This window comes from Sminthopsis crassicaudata, chromosome 6 (assembly GCF_048593235.1).
Source record: "Sminthopsis crassicaudata isolate SCR6 chromosome 6, ASM4859323v1, whole genome shotgun sequence".
Classification (NCBI taxonomy): Eukaryota; Metazoa; Chordata; class Mammalia; order Dasyuromorphia; family Dasyuridae; genus Sminthopsis; species Sminthopsis crassicaudata.
Genome location: NC_133622.1, coordinates 53587128 through 53605111, shown reverse-complemented (window position 1 = coordinate 53605111; position 17984 = coordinate 53587128). Strand labels below are relative to the sequence as shown.

The window sequence follows — 17984 nt, the reverse complement described above, 5'->3', positions numbered from 1 at the left end:
CATAATTTATTCAGCCATTCTCCAGTTGATGGGCATCCACTCAGTTTCCAGTTTCTGGCCACCACAAAGAGGGCTGCCACAAACATTCTTGAATTTTGCTTTTTTTGAAGACAGAAACTCAATACTTATAGATGACTAGCTCTGTGTTGACTCAGAAGGGACAATACCAACCCCTGATTCACAGATACATCACTTCCCAAACCATAGAAAGGTGTTCCTGGGATGCTGAAATCACAATTGTTTTCTAACATTTTTAATTGGGTAGAACCAGGAAATTTTTACTTCCTTACAAAAAGTTAGTATACGATTCTTCATTTCAAACCACACTGTTGGTTAAAGTTGCCTATTCCTGACTTGCTAAACTAGTTTTAGGTTAAATCCCTCTACCCTTACTTAAGTCAGTGTACAAGCCTCATATAATGCTCAGGATGTCACTCACTTGATTGAGAATGTAAAAGCAGCACAAAGGTGGAAGAGACTTGGCATTCTCGGCAGGGCAAAATGTATCAGTAAGTTCCATTTGTTTTCTTTTTTATTAGATATGTTTACAAACACTAAAATAGATTTTTTAGCTTATGAATTATATCATTTTCCTCATTTCTTGTGAGAAAATTCTGACAGTTTCCTTGTATATATTTTATATTAAAGAAATTGAAAACTACTGAGGGTATTACATTTAAGAATTGGAAAATTAAATATAGTATGGTATCTGTGTGAAAGAAAGATTAAAGGTAGAAAGGGAGGACAGAGAAATAATGACAGACACAGAGAAGAAGACAGCAGGAAATGAAAAAAAGAGGGTGTATTTGTAGCAAGAAGGAAAAATTTCTCATTCTTTCACCTAAGCCCACAAAGAAAAGGTAAATAAAGCTTTGGGTTGAGTTTTCTTTTAATCCAGAAAAGAATGATTTACCAAAAGGAGGAGGAGATGGAGTTATTATAAATGTTGTTGTTACAGTTAAATCATCATTCTGAGATTTTAAAATAATAAAATGATACATTGGGTAGTAATTTGGTGAAAACTTCTTACCAGAAATTCTTGCCATAAGAAAACACATGCATTTATAATTTTATATATCATTCTATCATAATGTCTTCTTTCTCATAAATAAAATTAAAATGAAAAAGACATATTTGATTTATAAAAGTTTTTACATACATGATTTAAAAATAATTTTACTGGAAATTATCTACAACAATTTTCTGTAATTCCTAGTTCTTTCCTGTTCTTTTTCCCTCGTAGCAAAACTGATATAGTTCAGTCATGTTAGAAAATGAATTTCTCATTCATTATTATGACAATAGTGAATGCAGAGAGTAAAGGACTGAATTTTCACCACCGGAGGTTTTGTGAAAGTTATTTATTCATCCTTAAGGTTCTCACTTTTGTCATCCTTTAGAAACTTTATTAATCTGTCTATTTACATATCAGTGTTTGACCCAGTGTCTCTTCCTTACCACTTTTCCTACCTTATAGGTTTCAAGTCCTAAGTACTCACTCTACCTTTTCTTAGAATTCTTAATTTAAATTTCAAATTTGAGAGACTTAAAAATGAACACTGAACTAATATTGAGGCTTTTTTTTTTTTTTTGCTATTTGGGCAAAAACTTAAATCAAGATTAATTAAAAGTGAGATTATTTTTTGAAAGATGGGGGCTATTTTTAAGCTGTACTTTATATGCATTTCAAGTTATAATGAAAACTCCAGATTTTATTTTAAGGAAAAACTTTTTAAAAGCATATTTTGGTTCCATATTATAAATGATTAAATGTGAAAGGTATCTGAGAAAGAGAAAGATCTAGAAAGAGAACAGCACTAAGGGCACAGAAAAAGAAATGAAATGGAGTTAGGAAAAGGAAGGAAATGAGAGAGATTGAGGGATTGAAAAAGGCTAATTTCTCTTGCTCGTTAAATCCCTATAGACATCCTGTTCAAGTTTCTGCTTCTCTCTATATGTTTTGGTCTACCTTTCTATTGATGCTTCAGTACATAAAGAGACCCATTATTTCATCAGTGGGAATAATACTCCCTCTACTGATATTTATTGAAAAATCTTAATGACTCAGAATATGGTTTTATGATTTGCTTTGTCCAAAAAAACACCAGCTGAATGCCAGCTGCTCCAGGTTTAGGCTGGAACATAGTTCCTAGGCTCATATCTGAAAATGTTTTAGCTTGAATTTGTCAGTTTACACTCATATTCTTTGAAAAGTCAAGTCTTATCATAATGAGGAATTAAGAAAAAAGGACGCAAATGATCCATCTTTAAACCTAAAAGAGCTTTCCTAGCTCACTAGCATTTTAGAGAATGTGCCCATAGGACATTCATATGCCCCAAACCCCAAGACCTTTTCTCATTTCTATCTCAGTGAACCCCATCTTGAGGCAGAACTTCTTTACTTAATTGATCCTTTAACTTACTTGGTTCTTTGGTTCCCAGATGTGCTGAATCCAATCCCAAATGATCTTATTACCTTCTTTTGTTATTTGTATGCTATCTAAATATATATACATTTCTTTTCTTCCTTTTTACCCCCATCTGCCACTTACTCCAAACTACAAGAATACATCTTAATTTTCTTCATAAAGGAAAAAAGGATATACATGCAAGGAGGATATCTACATGTTACAATGATAGACATAAATGAGTTTTGTCAGCAGGAAAAAAAATGTGGTCAAAGGCTCACATTTTGTAGGTTATGTATATATACATGGTTCCTTCCATGGACACATGGACACATAAATAGCTATGCTCCACCCACCCTTAAACAAAGATAGACTGATTCATGTTAGGAGGAATAACTCATCCCAATATACAGCTTATTTCCAAAGTTCACAAAAGCAATCTTTTTCATTACAGAAATTTTTATTCAAAATTTTGCCTAAAATGTTGTTCTCAAGGTCCCAAACTCCTTGAAAAACGGAAGAAACTCCAACTCTCTCTAATTATTGGCTTTTACATCATTTTTAATAAGTCCTGTTACATCTGACCTGTTTAATATTTAATTTGAACATTATCACTCTGAGACAATTGGGGTTAAGTGACTTGCCCAGGGTCACACAGCCAGGAAGTGTTAATTGTCTGAGGCCAGATTTGAACTCAGGTCCTCCTATCTTCAGGGCTGGTGCTCTATCCACTGTATCACCTAGCTGCCCTGCACATTATCTTTAATGGGGACTTCCCCATTCAGATTTCTTGAACTACCCTCCCATTTTTATAGGTGCTATTTCCATCATGCAGTAATATCATTTACTTTCCTAGTTAGCCATTCTAAGTAATATTGCTATCCCTTGGCATATCTAATCCTTAAAATATTTATTCTTTTAAAATTCTTATTTAGTCTTACATTAAGGAACTTTTGGTAATCTTGAGATTACTTTGCAGACTTGTAAAACTCTATTTTTCATTTTCCTTTCTATTTTTCTTTTATCTCAAAATGGAATGATCAGGAGATGGATTTTGTTAAATTCCTTTTCCAAAATAGAACATTTTAACATGATTACTAGAGATACAAATACCACCAAGCCACACAGTCTCCATCCTTATGGAATTATATTCTAATGGAGGATAACAACACATATATGCTAAATGGGTGCCACACAACTTGATTTGGAAATGACCAAGTAGTAGTTTGGAGGCCTGGTTACAGGGAAGATCCTACTAGACAAGACAAGACATTGAGAATAATTGATGTTGAGACTAATTATGACTTTCTCTGTGCCTAGTTCCCAGAGAAAAATATCCATTTTCATAATAACATATTTATGTTGCACTCTGAGGTTTATAAAGCCTTTAATCTTTTCCTTAGAACCCTCTTGAAAGGTAGGTAGTAAAAAAATTTATTTTTTTGACAGATAAGAAAAGTGTCTTAGTCAGTAACCCAGTCTGCTAGAATTAAGAAAGTTAAAAGAGTTAAGATTTGAATGCAGATTCTTCTGATCTCATCTTGCACACCCTCTATTATATTATACTTCCCCTCAATGACATTATCTACAAAGAATTAAATCCATGTTGCATTTCTTTTTTTCCTTTTTAAAATAAATAATAGCTTTTTAATTTTCAAAATACATGCAAAAATCGTTTTTAACATTTACTGCTGCAAAACCTTGCATTTCAAAATTTTCTCCCTTCTTTCCCTTCCCCCTCCCCTAGATAGCAAGTAATACAATATATGTTAAACATGTGCAATTCTTCTATACATATTTCCACACTTATCATGCTGCACAAGCAAAACTCAAATCAAAAAGGAAAAGAAAATGAAAAAGAAGGGGAAAAACATGCAAATAACAACAAAAAATGTGAAAATACTATATTGTGATCCGCATTCAGTCCCCATAATTCTCTTTCTAGATGCAAATAGCTCTTCATCCTAAGTCTATTACAATTGGCCTGAATCACCTCATTGTTGAAAAGAGCCATGTGATCAGAGTTAATTGTCACATCATCTTGTACAGTATTCTTCTGGTTCTTCTCACTTCACTCAGCATCAGTTCATAAAAGTCTCACCAGGCCTTTCTGAAATCATCCTCCTGATTGTTTCTTATAGAACAATACTATTTACACTATGTTGTATTTCTTACAATGATAGACATAAATGAGTTTTGTCAGCAGGAAAAAAATATGGTCAAAGGCTCACATTTAGCTTGAGAAAGTTTGTTGGAATCAAATTAAATCAGTTAAGACTAGCAAAAAACTTTGAACTGAAGGTTCCTTTACTCTTTCTCTAAGAGTAATTTGACTCCAAGCTGTCATCATGATATCATTAGAGCAGAATTGAACATGAGTGAAAGTATAAGGGGGAAAGAAGTTAAAAGCTTTTCTTCCAATGTAGTAAGAGGTAGAAACATTCTGGAAGTAGCATATTCTCAAGATAAATATGTTTAATCATAGTTATGTAATTTTATAGTTGAAAAGGACTTTGGATAGCATCTAAAGGATGACAACAAAGAGAGGACTTTGAATTCATACTTTATTAGTATTGGTTTTTAAGAACTGAGCATTTTAAACCTGGAAAAGAAAAGAAGTCTGATAGACTGGAAAGAATGACCTATTGGGGAAAGGGTACAATTATTAGAAGAGTTGTCACCTGGATGATGATTAGACTTGTTCTCTTTGGTGCCAGAAGGCAAAAGAAGAGCAACGGGTAAGAATTACCAAGAGAAAAATGTAGATGTCCTAATAATTATACCTATCTCAAAATAGAATAGGCTGCCTTGGGAAGAAGGGAGTTTCTTCTCATTGAAAGTCTTAAAACAATGTCTGGTTATTCACTTATTGAGTATTATGCAGAATGAATTGTTTTTCAGGGATGGTCTAAAAATATGGCCTTTGGGATCTCTTAATTCTGAAATCTGAAGTGTGAGGAAAGAAAGAAAAAAAATCATTAGTTTCAGAGAATTGAAATAAGTTGCCCAAGATTTTATGTAGCTAGTTAGTGAAGTAACCTATGTGAGAGCTGAAGTCATACAATTCCCAAATCACAGAATCTGAACACTGGAAAGGATCAAAGGGATCCATATATATATATATACATATATATTTACATATTTATATATACACACATGTATATATACATATGTATATGTGCTTGTATGTGTATATATACACATACAAACACATACATGTTCCTGAAAGTATATTAATATGGACTATAGTGCTTCTTTTAGGTACTAATAAAATAGGTTCTGAGAGTCCAAAGGCTATCCACAATCAAACATTTGTTCAGATTTTTTAAAATCATAGTTTCATGGTTTACTATGCTCCATAGAATTTGCAGACCCTCCCAAAACCCTGGGCAGCTTCATGTGAGAATACGCACAATAGTTACAAAAGTTGTGAAGGTGATGATCTATAGAACTGGAGGCTGCTGCCTCCACATGAATGAGATAACTCCAAGTCATACCTCTGGTTATTTTTTATCATATGGGGAGAGAGCAAAACTTTTCTGACCCTGAAAGAGTCAAGAAAGTGGGCTTTCAGTAATTGGAAATCTTATCATTGTCAGTATTTCTAAGTAAACAAATATGAATATATTTAGGCTGGTTTGGGGATAATTAGCATTCAAATTGCTGCCAGGAAGATAAGTGAAACTTTTCCAGCTTGCTGGGATCTGCTACAGCTTGTCCTATGAGGAATAGAGACTTCAAAAACTCATTGTGATCTTCATGCCAGGTTGAATTATTGGAAGAAGGCTTTAGTGAAGGATTAACAGTTAATCAGTGATATAATTATTCACTCACATCTGTTCCCTTTCAAAAATATATAGTTACTTCACGTCAATGGTCTTATTATCAGGTGTATGTTTTGCCCAATCTATGGTTTTCTTGAACTTATTCATCAGTTCCACTGAAGTATAAGAATCAATCCTCTGGTGCTAATCCTAGATTCCCAAGTTAAGGAGTGAGGTGCTTTGTTCTTGGCTGAAGTGTACCCCTCTAAGATCCCTAGAGCTGTATAGCAATTATGGATTGGACTAGATTGTCTCTGAGATCTCGTCCTCCTCTGAAATTGAGATCAGCCACAATTAGAATGTCAAAGGTACAAAAAAGTCTATATTTATAAACATGATTTCTTTCCCTGTTGATCATTTTACTAGTGAATCACCTGATTGATGATGAGGTTGATTAAGAAATAAGAGTTTGGGGTGGGGATTTTTCTTTTAGGTGTTACGTTGACTTTAGCTTTCCCAGCAGTCTCTGAGGTCATGTTAGAAGTAGTTGAAAATTCCTTTCTTTGGTAGATTTGTGATTATATTAACCTGGTCACTTCTATGTCAACAATCTATGCATTTTCTCAGTCTGTGTACAATTCTTGCCCATATAGTTTAGTTTAAAAACAAAGAGTATTCATATGATGAAAGCCATCAAATGGTTATTTTAAGATTTTTGAGGATAAATATTCAACTTATGCTATTTATTAACCTTGTTCTCAATACAAGATTGGCCTGTCTCCTTTGCCGATCAAATAACTCAAAGACTTTTTTCATATCCTTTCTTGTGATCAAGTACCCATTAATAATATTCCACAGTCTACTTATATTCACCAATCAGCTTTTCATTGATCTCCATATTACCTGCGATTTTTATTCTTTTAAGATTGTGATGTTCCATAGTCAAAAGTTAAATGTAAGAGAATATTGATATAAAAAAGAGATATTTTTAGGACAAGGAGTAGCTTCAACTCACAAAAAAGTCATGCAGTTCATCAGATTGAATGTAGCCCCGTCTTAGATCTAGTCAATTCTGGACCCAGATCCATAGCCTTCTGCAGTGAGCAAGGATACTGCCATACACACATACACACAATTACACATATACATATTCATATACTTGGACATATATACATAAATATTCATCTGTATACATATACAGAAATATGCATATATATATCCATACATTTTTGTATATGTTTGCCCAATGGTATGTGACTTAGAGAAGTCACCCAATCACTTTGAAGTTCATTTTTCTCCACTGTAAGATAAAAGGATGGACTAGCAGATCTCTAAGTTGCCTTCCAAATGTAAAATTCTAATTCTAAATAGGATTTCAAACATTAACCTACTTGCGTCAGTTGTAATTCTCAAACTTGTGAATTTTTAAAATTGCTCTTTAACTCAAGAACTCAAGAAATGACATACTAGTCAGACAATATATAAGGATCTTGTATTCATGGGACTCCAGAAGCAATTATAGAGCAAATCAAGGAAAAAGATCATTTCCAATTTCATAGTAAGAGGGAATAAACCCTTCTCACTCATTCTGGCTTTAGTTGGATGGTGTCACTGGCTGTGCTGATGGAGATTGGCAGGGGATTTAGGAGACATTTCCTTCATTTATTTTCTTAAAAAAAAAAAAAAGGTCCCTAGCAGCAGTCTGAAGAGGCAAAGGACTGGCTGTTACATTTGAAATGGATTTTATTTAGAATTTGCCCTTTTTACTCAGTTCTCTTGCTTGATAGAAATAGAAAAAAATGGAGTGTGAAGAAAGTAGAGTGAGCTAGGAGGAATGTGTGACACTATCCTTCATCATCATGTGATGTTGCCATTCAGTTATGTCCTAGTCTTTGTGACCCCATTTAAGGTTTGTTATTTCCTTCTCCAGTTCACTTTACAAGTAAAGTAAACAGAGTTAAGTGACTTGCTTTGGATTATAAAGCTAGTAGTGTTTGAGGCTTGATATGAATTCAGGTCTTCCTGACTTAAGGTCTGGTCCTCTATCCACAAAATCACCTAGCTGCCCATAACAAAATTACAGGTATCAATGCTGATATGCTACTTAAAATCTTTACCATTACAACGAGAGTTGCTATAAATATTTTCATTCATATAGATCCTTTTCCTTTTTCTTTGATCTTTTTGGGTTATAGACCTAATAGTGGTATTGTAGAATCAAGGAGTATGTACAGTTTTATAGTTCTTTGGGGATAATTCTAAATCATCCTTCAGAATTGTTAAAGTAGAGCACCAGCCCTGAAATCAGGAGTAATCAGTTCAAATCTGGTCTCAGACACTTAACACTATGTGACTCCCTAAGTGTTTTTAAATCAGAAAAATAGCTCCCTATGACCTTCTGTTGGCTCTGCCCCTCCAGAATTTGATTTAGGTTTATTTGAAAGTTGTTTGGAGGGGAATATTGAGAGTTCAACTGGGTTGCTACTGCTAATCCACTATCTTGGCACTTATCGGGTGATGCATGATAAAATGGTTTCAAACAAGAAAACAGCTGAAGACTTGACAGTTTTCCTATGAAATATAATAAATTTGATTCTATCTTTACTTGATCTTTAAAAATTTTGTTTGGCTGCAGACATTAATTTTTAGCTGCACAGAGGTTTAATTGTTAAGTCCTCTCCATTTTCTCTAAAGAATGATTCTTTTCAGAAAACTCAAATGTAAGACAATGTGCTTCTCACTGAGGAAAAAAGTGCATAGCATTATTACTATCACTGTTACTTTATGAGTAGGATCATTGCTTTGGAACTCTTAGTGCCACAAGAAGAAAACCTAATTGCATTTCATCTCTAAAAATCAGTCACCCTTCAATTCATGAAAAATTTTGTCTATGTGATTGTTATAATATATGACGACCATGTTAAAAAACACATAGGATCTTGTTTAATTTCATGTAAACAAGATGAAGGAAATCCATCTTTCTACTTTTATTACTAAAACATGACTTAACTTCAAATTATTCTTTTGACAGAATAGATGTCATGATTTCCGATCAAGAATTTAGCAAACTTCAACTATCTTCATCAATGTCATGCAACTGATATTATAGTTAAGTATTAGAATTATTATTCCATTCCATTATTTTAGGAACTGAGAACACACACAAGAAAACCAAACATTACATATCTATCTATCTATCTATCTATCTATCTATCTATATATATTATATATATATATATATGTATATATATATATATAAAATGACTCTGAGGTAATTTCAAGCATTATCAACTGAGAACATGGCATTTGAGCTTAGAAGAAAATTAGGGATTCTAAGATAATGAAGTAAAGGTAATTAATGTATAACATACTTGGCAAAATAGATTCAAATAAGGTTTTGGATGTATTTTAATGAAATACTTTATATTTATCTCAGATTTAATTAATAGCCATTGCAATTTTCTATGGAGTAAAATGATAAAGTATGACCCATACTTTGGGAGTGTCATTCGGCAGTTAGAGAAATAAGGGAGGTACCTAAATCAAGTTGACCGATTAGACTATCACTAATCTCTATAGGAGAGGTGTTGGAGGGTAAAGTATGGTGGTCACCATGTGAATAGAAAGGAAACAGATCCATTAGGAGTTGTGGAGATGGAATTAGGAAGATTGAGAAACAGATTAGTTATGTGGGATGAGAACTTGATTACAATATACATGACTGGAAGAATGCTGGTGCCCTCGACAGAATTAAGGGAAATGCAGAAGTTACTCATTACTATTACCAGTTTTGAGATGAATTAATCCCCTGGTTGGCCAGTATTGTCATTTGTTGAAAGGTTGCTGCCATGACAACTTCCTTCCTAGTTCAATTAATTCTCTTGATTATTCTACTTTCTCAGAAATTTTGTACTTTCTCTTTACCGTCACCCCCTTCTTTTCATATTTTTTCTTCCTCTATTTGAATGTATGCTCCATGAGAAAAGGAGACATATTATTTTTCTTATATTATAAGAATCTGATATTATTTTGTGTTACTTCTTATATCTCATTATATCCCCAACACTAAGCAGAGTTTTTGATACGTGATAAGTAGCTAATAGATTCTCCATCTATGGATTATCTATCAGTTTTAGAGAGGTTCAGTTTTGGACATGCTGAGTTTCAGTTGCCTGAGGGATGTCCAGTTTGAAATGTTAAATAAGCAGCTGGTGATGCAGGACTGGGAGGCCAAATAATATTAACTGTGTGACTCTGAGCAAGTCACTGTTTGCCTCAGTATTTCATCTGTAAAATAAGCTGGAGAAAGAAATGGCAAATCACCCCAAAATCTTTGCCAAGAAAATTCCAAAGGAAATCACAAAGAGACAGATATGACTGAAGCATGACTGAACATCAACTGATACAGGATTGGAATATAGGAGGAAAACCGGGGCTAGATATAGAAATCTGGGATTCATTTTCATAAGATGATAATGGAACCTATGGTAAATGATGAGTATATAAGGGAAAGAGAAAAGAAAGAAGAGGTCCCAGAACAGTCTTAAAGTATAACTCCAGTTTAGGGCTAATAAGGAAATGAGAACACATCAAAGGACAATGAAATGGCAGAGTCAGAAAAATAAGAGAAGAACCAAAAGAGAGCAGCAGCATGAAAACTCAAAGAGGAAAGAAAATCTAGAAAAGGTTATTCAATAGTGTCAGATGCTAGAGAGAGATTGGGCATTTTGGAGTTAGAAAATCTCATTTGGAAACTAAGAGATCATTAGTAACTTTGGCAAGTGAACACTTTCAATTGAGTAATGAGGTCTCAAGACAATTCTCAAGGGGTTCATAAATAAGTGAAAAGAGAGGCCATAGAATTAATGACTATAGACTTTATAATCATGGTTTAACATAGACTTGATATGGATCTCAGTGTTTTCCCCCAATTCAACCTTCTCATTTTTGAGTGGACTTTCTGGACCCTAAGATTCAGAAAGATAAAATTAATTGCCCCAAATCACTTAGCTAGTAAATATCCAAAATATTAGTAATAATAATACAACATTTTTTCTTTATTGGGTTATCATGGCTAAAGAATTCATCATCAATGAAGCTGGAACTTGAATTCGAGTTTTCCATTTCCAAATCTCTTGTCTTTTCCAGTTGACAGTGTTGCCTAATAGAAAGACTGTGCTGCCTATAATTTATATAAGACTATGACATCCTTACGACCTGGAAATGTTCTGTAATTAAAGAAGAAAAAAAGTGGGAAGGGAGGAATGTCAAAAGAGGAGAAGATAGAGAATAGGAAGAGAGGGGGGATGATGGAGGTCAGAGAAGAGAAAGAAAAGACCATATATGACCAATTCTCAACAGAGTGGGAGGGAGCAAAAGGGAGAAAATAGAGAAAGGGAAGAAAACAGAGGAGAAAAGGGAAAAGAATGAAGGAAATAAAAGTGGGCAAAAAAGGAAAGGGTACAGAGCTAGGGTACAGAGAGGACAGTTCAGTTTCCAATTCTTTGAGGAATGTAGCAGGGAACACCTGTGACAATCTAGGCAAAGAGCCATGTGGAATTACAGTAAAGGTAGGGAAGGGATTAGAAGGAAGAGACTTTCAAAAACTGCCTTGACTCCTTGGAAGGATTTTCTGGATCAACCTGCTTAAAGAGCAACTTTTGTCACCAGTCTTCTTCACTTTGACATGAATGCATCAAGGGTGAGGTCATGATTGTTTGGTTTACATGGTTTGGATGTCATAGTTTCCATGAGATCGGGCTCACTTCTGTAGCAGTGACACTTTTTAGTTTTTCCTAAGAACAGAATCAGTCTAAAGTTTAATTTTTTATAGAAAGTGGTGAGAGAGGCCTGGGAAGAAAAATAATTATTTGTTTAGATGTTTTCAGTGCAAGATTTGCGCATTTGTTTTCCCTTGAATGTATTTCTTTAGTCCTCTTCCTGGTATAGGTGGAGCATGTCACTTGTAAAAAAGCCAGCATCAAGAGAAGTCTTCATGCTGTAAACTCTTGTAATTTGTGATTTGTTCATTGATTCACTCATAATTGAAAACATGAACAGCTACTGAAGAGTTGAGGTGGTCAGAAGTGACATGAAAAGCAGCATATAAACAAAAAAGTCTTCAAAAAGCAACTGGGTCGTCAGGTATAAAACACTAGAGAATTTTTTTCCTTTAAAAGAAATCTGCAAATGTCTCAAGAAGTGTTAATATGGTAAAAGGAGCAATTTATAACCCAAGGGCCTCAGATGACCAGTGGTCAGAAGCACAATTTTTTTCAAACATCTCAGTTGAGATATTTCAATATACTTTTGATGACAGAGATTTCTATTCTAAATAAGTTTCCTCATTCAAAAGTATTTCTTGTTTCCTGACTCAGTAGGAAGGGTACTAAGACTGGCTCTGCCCTTTCAGGTTTAGGAAACAATTACTTCTCCATTTTTGGGGTTTTTTTTTGTCAGTGAATCTTTTGCTACAGAGATTTTTATTTGGGTATTGATAACTTTCTTCTAATTTTGATTATTGCTATTTCTTTCTAAATTTTCTCTCCTCCTATTCCAAATGGTAACCTACTAATAGACTTATAGATAGAATACACAAGTCAAAGGACTTGGATTCTAGTCCCAGCTCAGCTACTGTCTAGATATTCAGCCTCTGGGCCTTGGTTCTATCTTCTGCAAAATAATGTTGGATTAGATAACCTACTTACTTCCCCCTCCCACCTTGCCCCCATGTATAAAACCCTATGATGTTATGACTCAAAGAACCAAATAGATGAATTTAGTTAAACTATAAAACCAAAAAGTTCAGAGCTTCTATGAAAAAATTATCCTTTAAGTAAAATATGAATTAATGGTGGCAATGATGATAGTTAACAATAACTGGTGTTTTATTGCTCTTTTTTTTTACAGTCTTATAGCTTATAAAGCATATTTCTCATGAGAACTTAAGAAACTAGATATCTAAAAGGAGCTATCAGCAGTACAGTGATCAATGTCTTCATCAAAATAGAGGATAGTGAGTTAAATCCTTAATTAAAAAAAGACTATGATTTAGGGGATTATGTAACTTTTAGGAGGAAAATGAAATGTTTTAAAAGCAAACTGTAACTCCTCCATAATTAAAAAAAAAGATACTGAGTTTAAACTGACAGAATTAAAATAATTATTTTTATTACCACTACCTACATAAAAGAGTTCCTATTAGCATAATGCTTTATGGTTTACAAAATGTTTTCCTCACAACTTCATAAGGTATATGTAATTTTTAGGAGGATAATCAAATGTAATTTTTAGGAGAATAATATAACTTTTAGAGGCAAATCTAATGTTTAAAAGCCAATTATAACTCCTCCATAATTAAAAAAATAGATCCTGAGTTTAAATTGACAGAATTAAAATAATTATTTTATTACCACTACCTACATAAAAGAGTTCCCATTAGTATAATGCTTTATGATTTACAAAATGTTTTCCTCACAACTTTATAAGGTAAAAACAGAATTAATATATACCTGTTCTGCAGATAAGGAAACTGGATTTCAAATAGATTATGTTATTTGCTTAAGGTCACAAAATCAGTGAGAATCAAGGCCAGGCTTGTCACTGAGGTTTTTTAATTCTTTGAGCAAGCAGTATTCTTTCCTTTAACCCACAGACCTCTATCTCATGTATGATGTCTGTTTTCTTCCTTAAGACCACCAAGACTGGGCGTAAGAAAACTCCCCATGAATCCCTGGATGATTGGTCTTACCATCGTGGCTATAGGTTTGGTTTTGGCACTTGTCATTGGTCTTCCTGTTCATTTTTTAGTATTCGGTAAGTATTAATTTATTCTTATTTTGTCAGTCTTATTACAGTTCCTTTCCATTTCAATGCCATAGCATTTCCTATTGATTTCAACATTCAATTGTCATCTAAATCAATATAGTTATACTTAGAAAGCAACGAGTCTATAAATAATAATTTCCCTTTGATTAAAACACTGGCTTATTTCATATATTGCTATTTCCATGTAATGTCTTATATATTGATCTTGATATAGAATTATAATTCATATAATGTTGTTGTCACATAATATCTCCTGCCAAATAGGACACCAAGTATTAGTGTTCTTATGTCCCACATTTCTCACAGTAATGTGATTGTGAGATTGCATAATTTAATAATTCTGATAATCAGCATGGAATCGTCTTTTGAAAGTATCTTCCAAGCCAGGTCTAACTAAGTTCAAGTCTATATCTTACACATATTAGCTACATGATTGTAGACAAATCATATGACTTTTCAATGTTTCTGGTAATATGCTAAGATGAATGCTGACCTCCATTAGTAGAGAGAGCATCCTTACCTAAGAGTTCCCTACAGCAATGAAATCACAGATTTAGCCCATTTCTTGAAACTTACAATTCAGCCTAAAACAAATCCTGATCTTTATCCTGCTTTCTACCATATTCAATTTGGCTGTTCAAACTTGTATCATTCTCCCAACATTCCCTTATCCCCATCACCAGGGGCCATCTATACAAGTTTTCTTTTTCAAGTTGTTACACATCAACAGTTTTTGGAAAATTAAGTTTTTATTGACCCCTGTAATCTTTAATGCAGTTGACAAACTACTAATTTTAGGACTAAAATGTATGCATTCAAAGGATAGGTCACTAGGTTACTTAGAAATTCATGAAAATTCTGAGTGTAGAACTCATGCCTTTAATCACTGCTCCTCAGGAGACTGAGACTGGTGGATCTCTTGAGATAGGGAATTCTGATCTTCAGTGGGTTAAATATATCAAGTATCCATAATAAGTCTGTAAAAAATATGGTGACCCCAAAGAATGAGGGACTATTAGTTTGCCTAAAGAGGGAAAAATCAGCCTAGGTTGGAAAAACAGAACAGATAAAGGTTCCTGGGCCAATTAGAATGGGATTGATCCCACAAATAGTTCCTAACTTTACAGCCTGAATGAGATAGGGAGAACTACTTAGAGACAGGGTTGGGCAAGAGGAAGGGAGCAAGGAAGGAAGGAAGGAGAAAAGAGGAAAAAAGGAAAGGAAGAATGAAGGAAAGGAGGGAGGGAGAGAGAAAGGAAGGAAGGAAGGAAGGAAGGAAGGAAGGAAGGAAGGAAGGAAGGAAGGAAGGAAGGAAGGAAGGAAGGAAGGAAGGAAGGAAGGAAGGAAGGAAGGAAGGAAGGAAGGAAGGAAGGAAGGAAGGGAGGGAGGGATGGAGGGAGGGAGAGGAAGGAAGGGAGGAAGGAAGGAAGGGAGGGAGGGATGGAGGGAGGGAGAGGAAGGAAGGGAGGAAGGAAGGAGAAAAGAGGAAAAAAGGAAAGGAAGAATGAAGGAAAGGAGGGAGGGAGGAAGGAAAGAAGGAAGGAAGGAAGGAAGGAAGGAAGGAAGGAAGGAAGGAAGGAAGGAAGGAAGGAAGGAAGGAAGGAAGGAAGGAAGGAAGGAAGGAAGGAAGGAAGAAAAAAAGATGCGTGTATCTCAACATATTCTCATCTGTAAGTGGACAAAGTAGTTGTAACATTTTCCTTTTACTAACTTATTTCAGTTTTTCAATAATAATTTTCACATCAAAATGAATAAAATACAAGAATGATACAGTAATTAATACAAGAACAATATTACATTTTTATAGATTGGAAAGGTACTTCACTATTAGTTATAATAAGAAAACATTTACTAAGTATGTGCCATCTTTAAAGAACAAGAGTCTACAAAGTTACCAAGATGATTTGCTAGTTTTCATCAGCTGCAAACATTATCTTCAATCATTATGCATTGGGTGAATACTGAATATGCACATAGACTTGATTTACTCCACCCTCCAAGTATTCTCCTGAATTCGTTTAGCTACTTCTTACATAACATTATATAAATTTAATTATCTGTTCATTATTCTTCCATGTACTATGAGCTCCAAGTTGACAGGGGTTATATCTTATCCTATACCCAAGTTTTTCATCAGGCTGTACCAAACCCTGACTTTCTGCAATGAGTTTTTCCTGATTTCTTTCAATGCTAGTGCCTTCCCTCTAAGATAATTTCCAATTGTAGTTATATGTATCTTCTTTACACACAATTATTTACATATTTTTTTCTCTCCTTAGTTTGAAAGCTCCTTGAGAAAAGGGGCTTTTGTCTTGTTTTGTTTTACCTAGCTCTTAATTCCCAATGATTGGCAAATAGTAGGTAACTTGTTAAAACTTGTTGATAATGTAGAAGATGGTATGCTGCAATGTTAATGGCAATAAATTTAAAAGTCAAAGATATTTGAAACAGAGAATTTTACATTTCATCCTGGAGCTTTTGAAACTTATTGAATATAGGGAGTAATATGGACAGATCTGTTTTCTGGGAACATGAATTTAACAACTAAGTTGTGGATGGATTATAGGAAAGAGACTTGTAGCAGGTCAACAAACATACTAATCCATTAATCCAGGCTTCAGGGGATGACAGTATCAGAAGAAAGAAGGGGGGTACATGAGAAACATTATATGACAAGTAAAAATGACAAAATGTGATTGGATATGGGAGAGAGAAAAAATGAAGAGTCAAGGATGACAACTGGTTTTCTAACTGGAGTGACTGAAAGGATAGTAGTACCCTTGACAATAGGAGGGATTTTCAGGAGAAAGAAGAGGAAAATGATTTCAATTTTGGACATATTAGGCTTAAGATGTCTATAGGGTATCTAGTTCAAGATATCTAAAAAGCAAGTTGGAGATGTGAGATTCTAGTCTGGGAGAGAGTTTAGGGTTGGATAAGTAGATTTGGGATGGTGATTAAAACTATATGGTAACTAAGTGAAAGCCTACAAGGAGGACCATCTCCAGTCACCTTGCTCCATATCTTAGATGGGGAAACTGAGGCAGGTGACCTTGCCCAGCGCTTCCTTCCTCAAATATAACTCATGACATCCACTCCCTGATATCATGGTCCTCTGAGAATGAAGGACAACAACAAGAGGGAGAAAAGAAGAGGACCTATGAACGAGCAATGGGGACATTCAGTATTAGGGGTATAACGGGAATAAAGATTTAGCAAAGAGACACAGGAGGAGTCCGAGAGATAGGGTGAGAATCAGGAGAGATCCATGTCACAAAAATCTAGAGAGGAGTATCAAAAAGGACGAGGATTAAGAAAAAAGCTCTGATATTTGGATATTAAGAAATCCTAAGTAGCTTTGGAGGCATTCATTAATCATCGATTATGTATTTGACATTGAAGATAAAAAGGAAGATATAGCAAAGGCCCTGCTCATAAGTTTACAATCTAATAGGTGAAGACACAACTATAATTTAATTCAATTCAACAAAAATGTATTAAGTACTTATTATGTGCAAGACCCTTCATTAAGTATTGGATATACAGGGAACATTTCTTCCTTAGGACTTGAAGTGAAGATAGTAATAATAGTGATTACTATTATTATAGCTAGCATTTTAAAGTTTGCAAAGTTATTTATGCACAAATATGTATACTATATATGTATGTACATATACATACATGTTTGTGTGTGTATTATATATATACCACATATATAGTATATATATACATATATATAATGTACATATTACACTCATTTGATCTTCATAACAATTCTATGAGTACTGTTATTATTTCCATATAAGAAACTGTGACACAGAGATCAAGTTTGTGATATATTAGACTTCAGATATTCATATAATTCTAAACTTGGGCCTCTTGGTCCCACAATGGATAGAGGGCTAGGCTTGGAGTCTGGAAGATCTGAGTTCCAATGCAGACTCAGACACATACCAGCTGTGTGACCCTGGATATGTCCCTCAAT

At 34.2% G+C, this 17984-nt stretch overlaps 1 protein-coding gene across 1 annotated transcript in view; it reads left to right on the top strand.

The window, feature by feature from the left end:
* The first annotated feature begins 418 nt into the window (after positions 1 to 418).
* Positions 419 to 17984, top strand: part of LOC141546611 (transmembrane protease serine 11G-like) — a 34524-nt gene continuing 16958 nt past the window's right edge. The window contains exons 1-2 of the mRNA XM_074274563.1: positions 419 to 509; positions 13866 to 13987. Of these exons, the coding sequence (XP_074130664.1) occupies positions 502 to 509; positions 13866 to 13987 (130 nt within the window). The 5' untranslated portion in view covers positions 419 to 501. The remainder of the gene's footprint in view (positions 510 to 13865; positions 13988 to 17984) is intronic.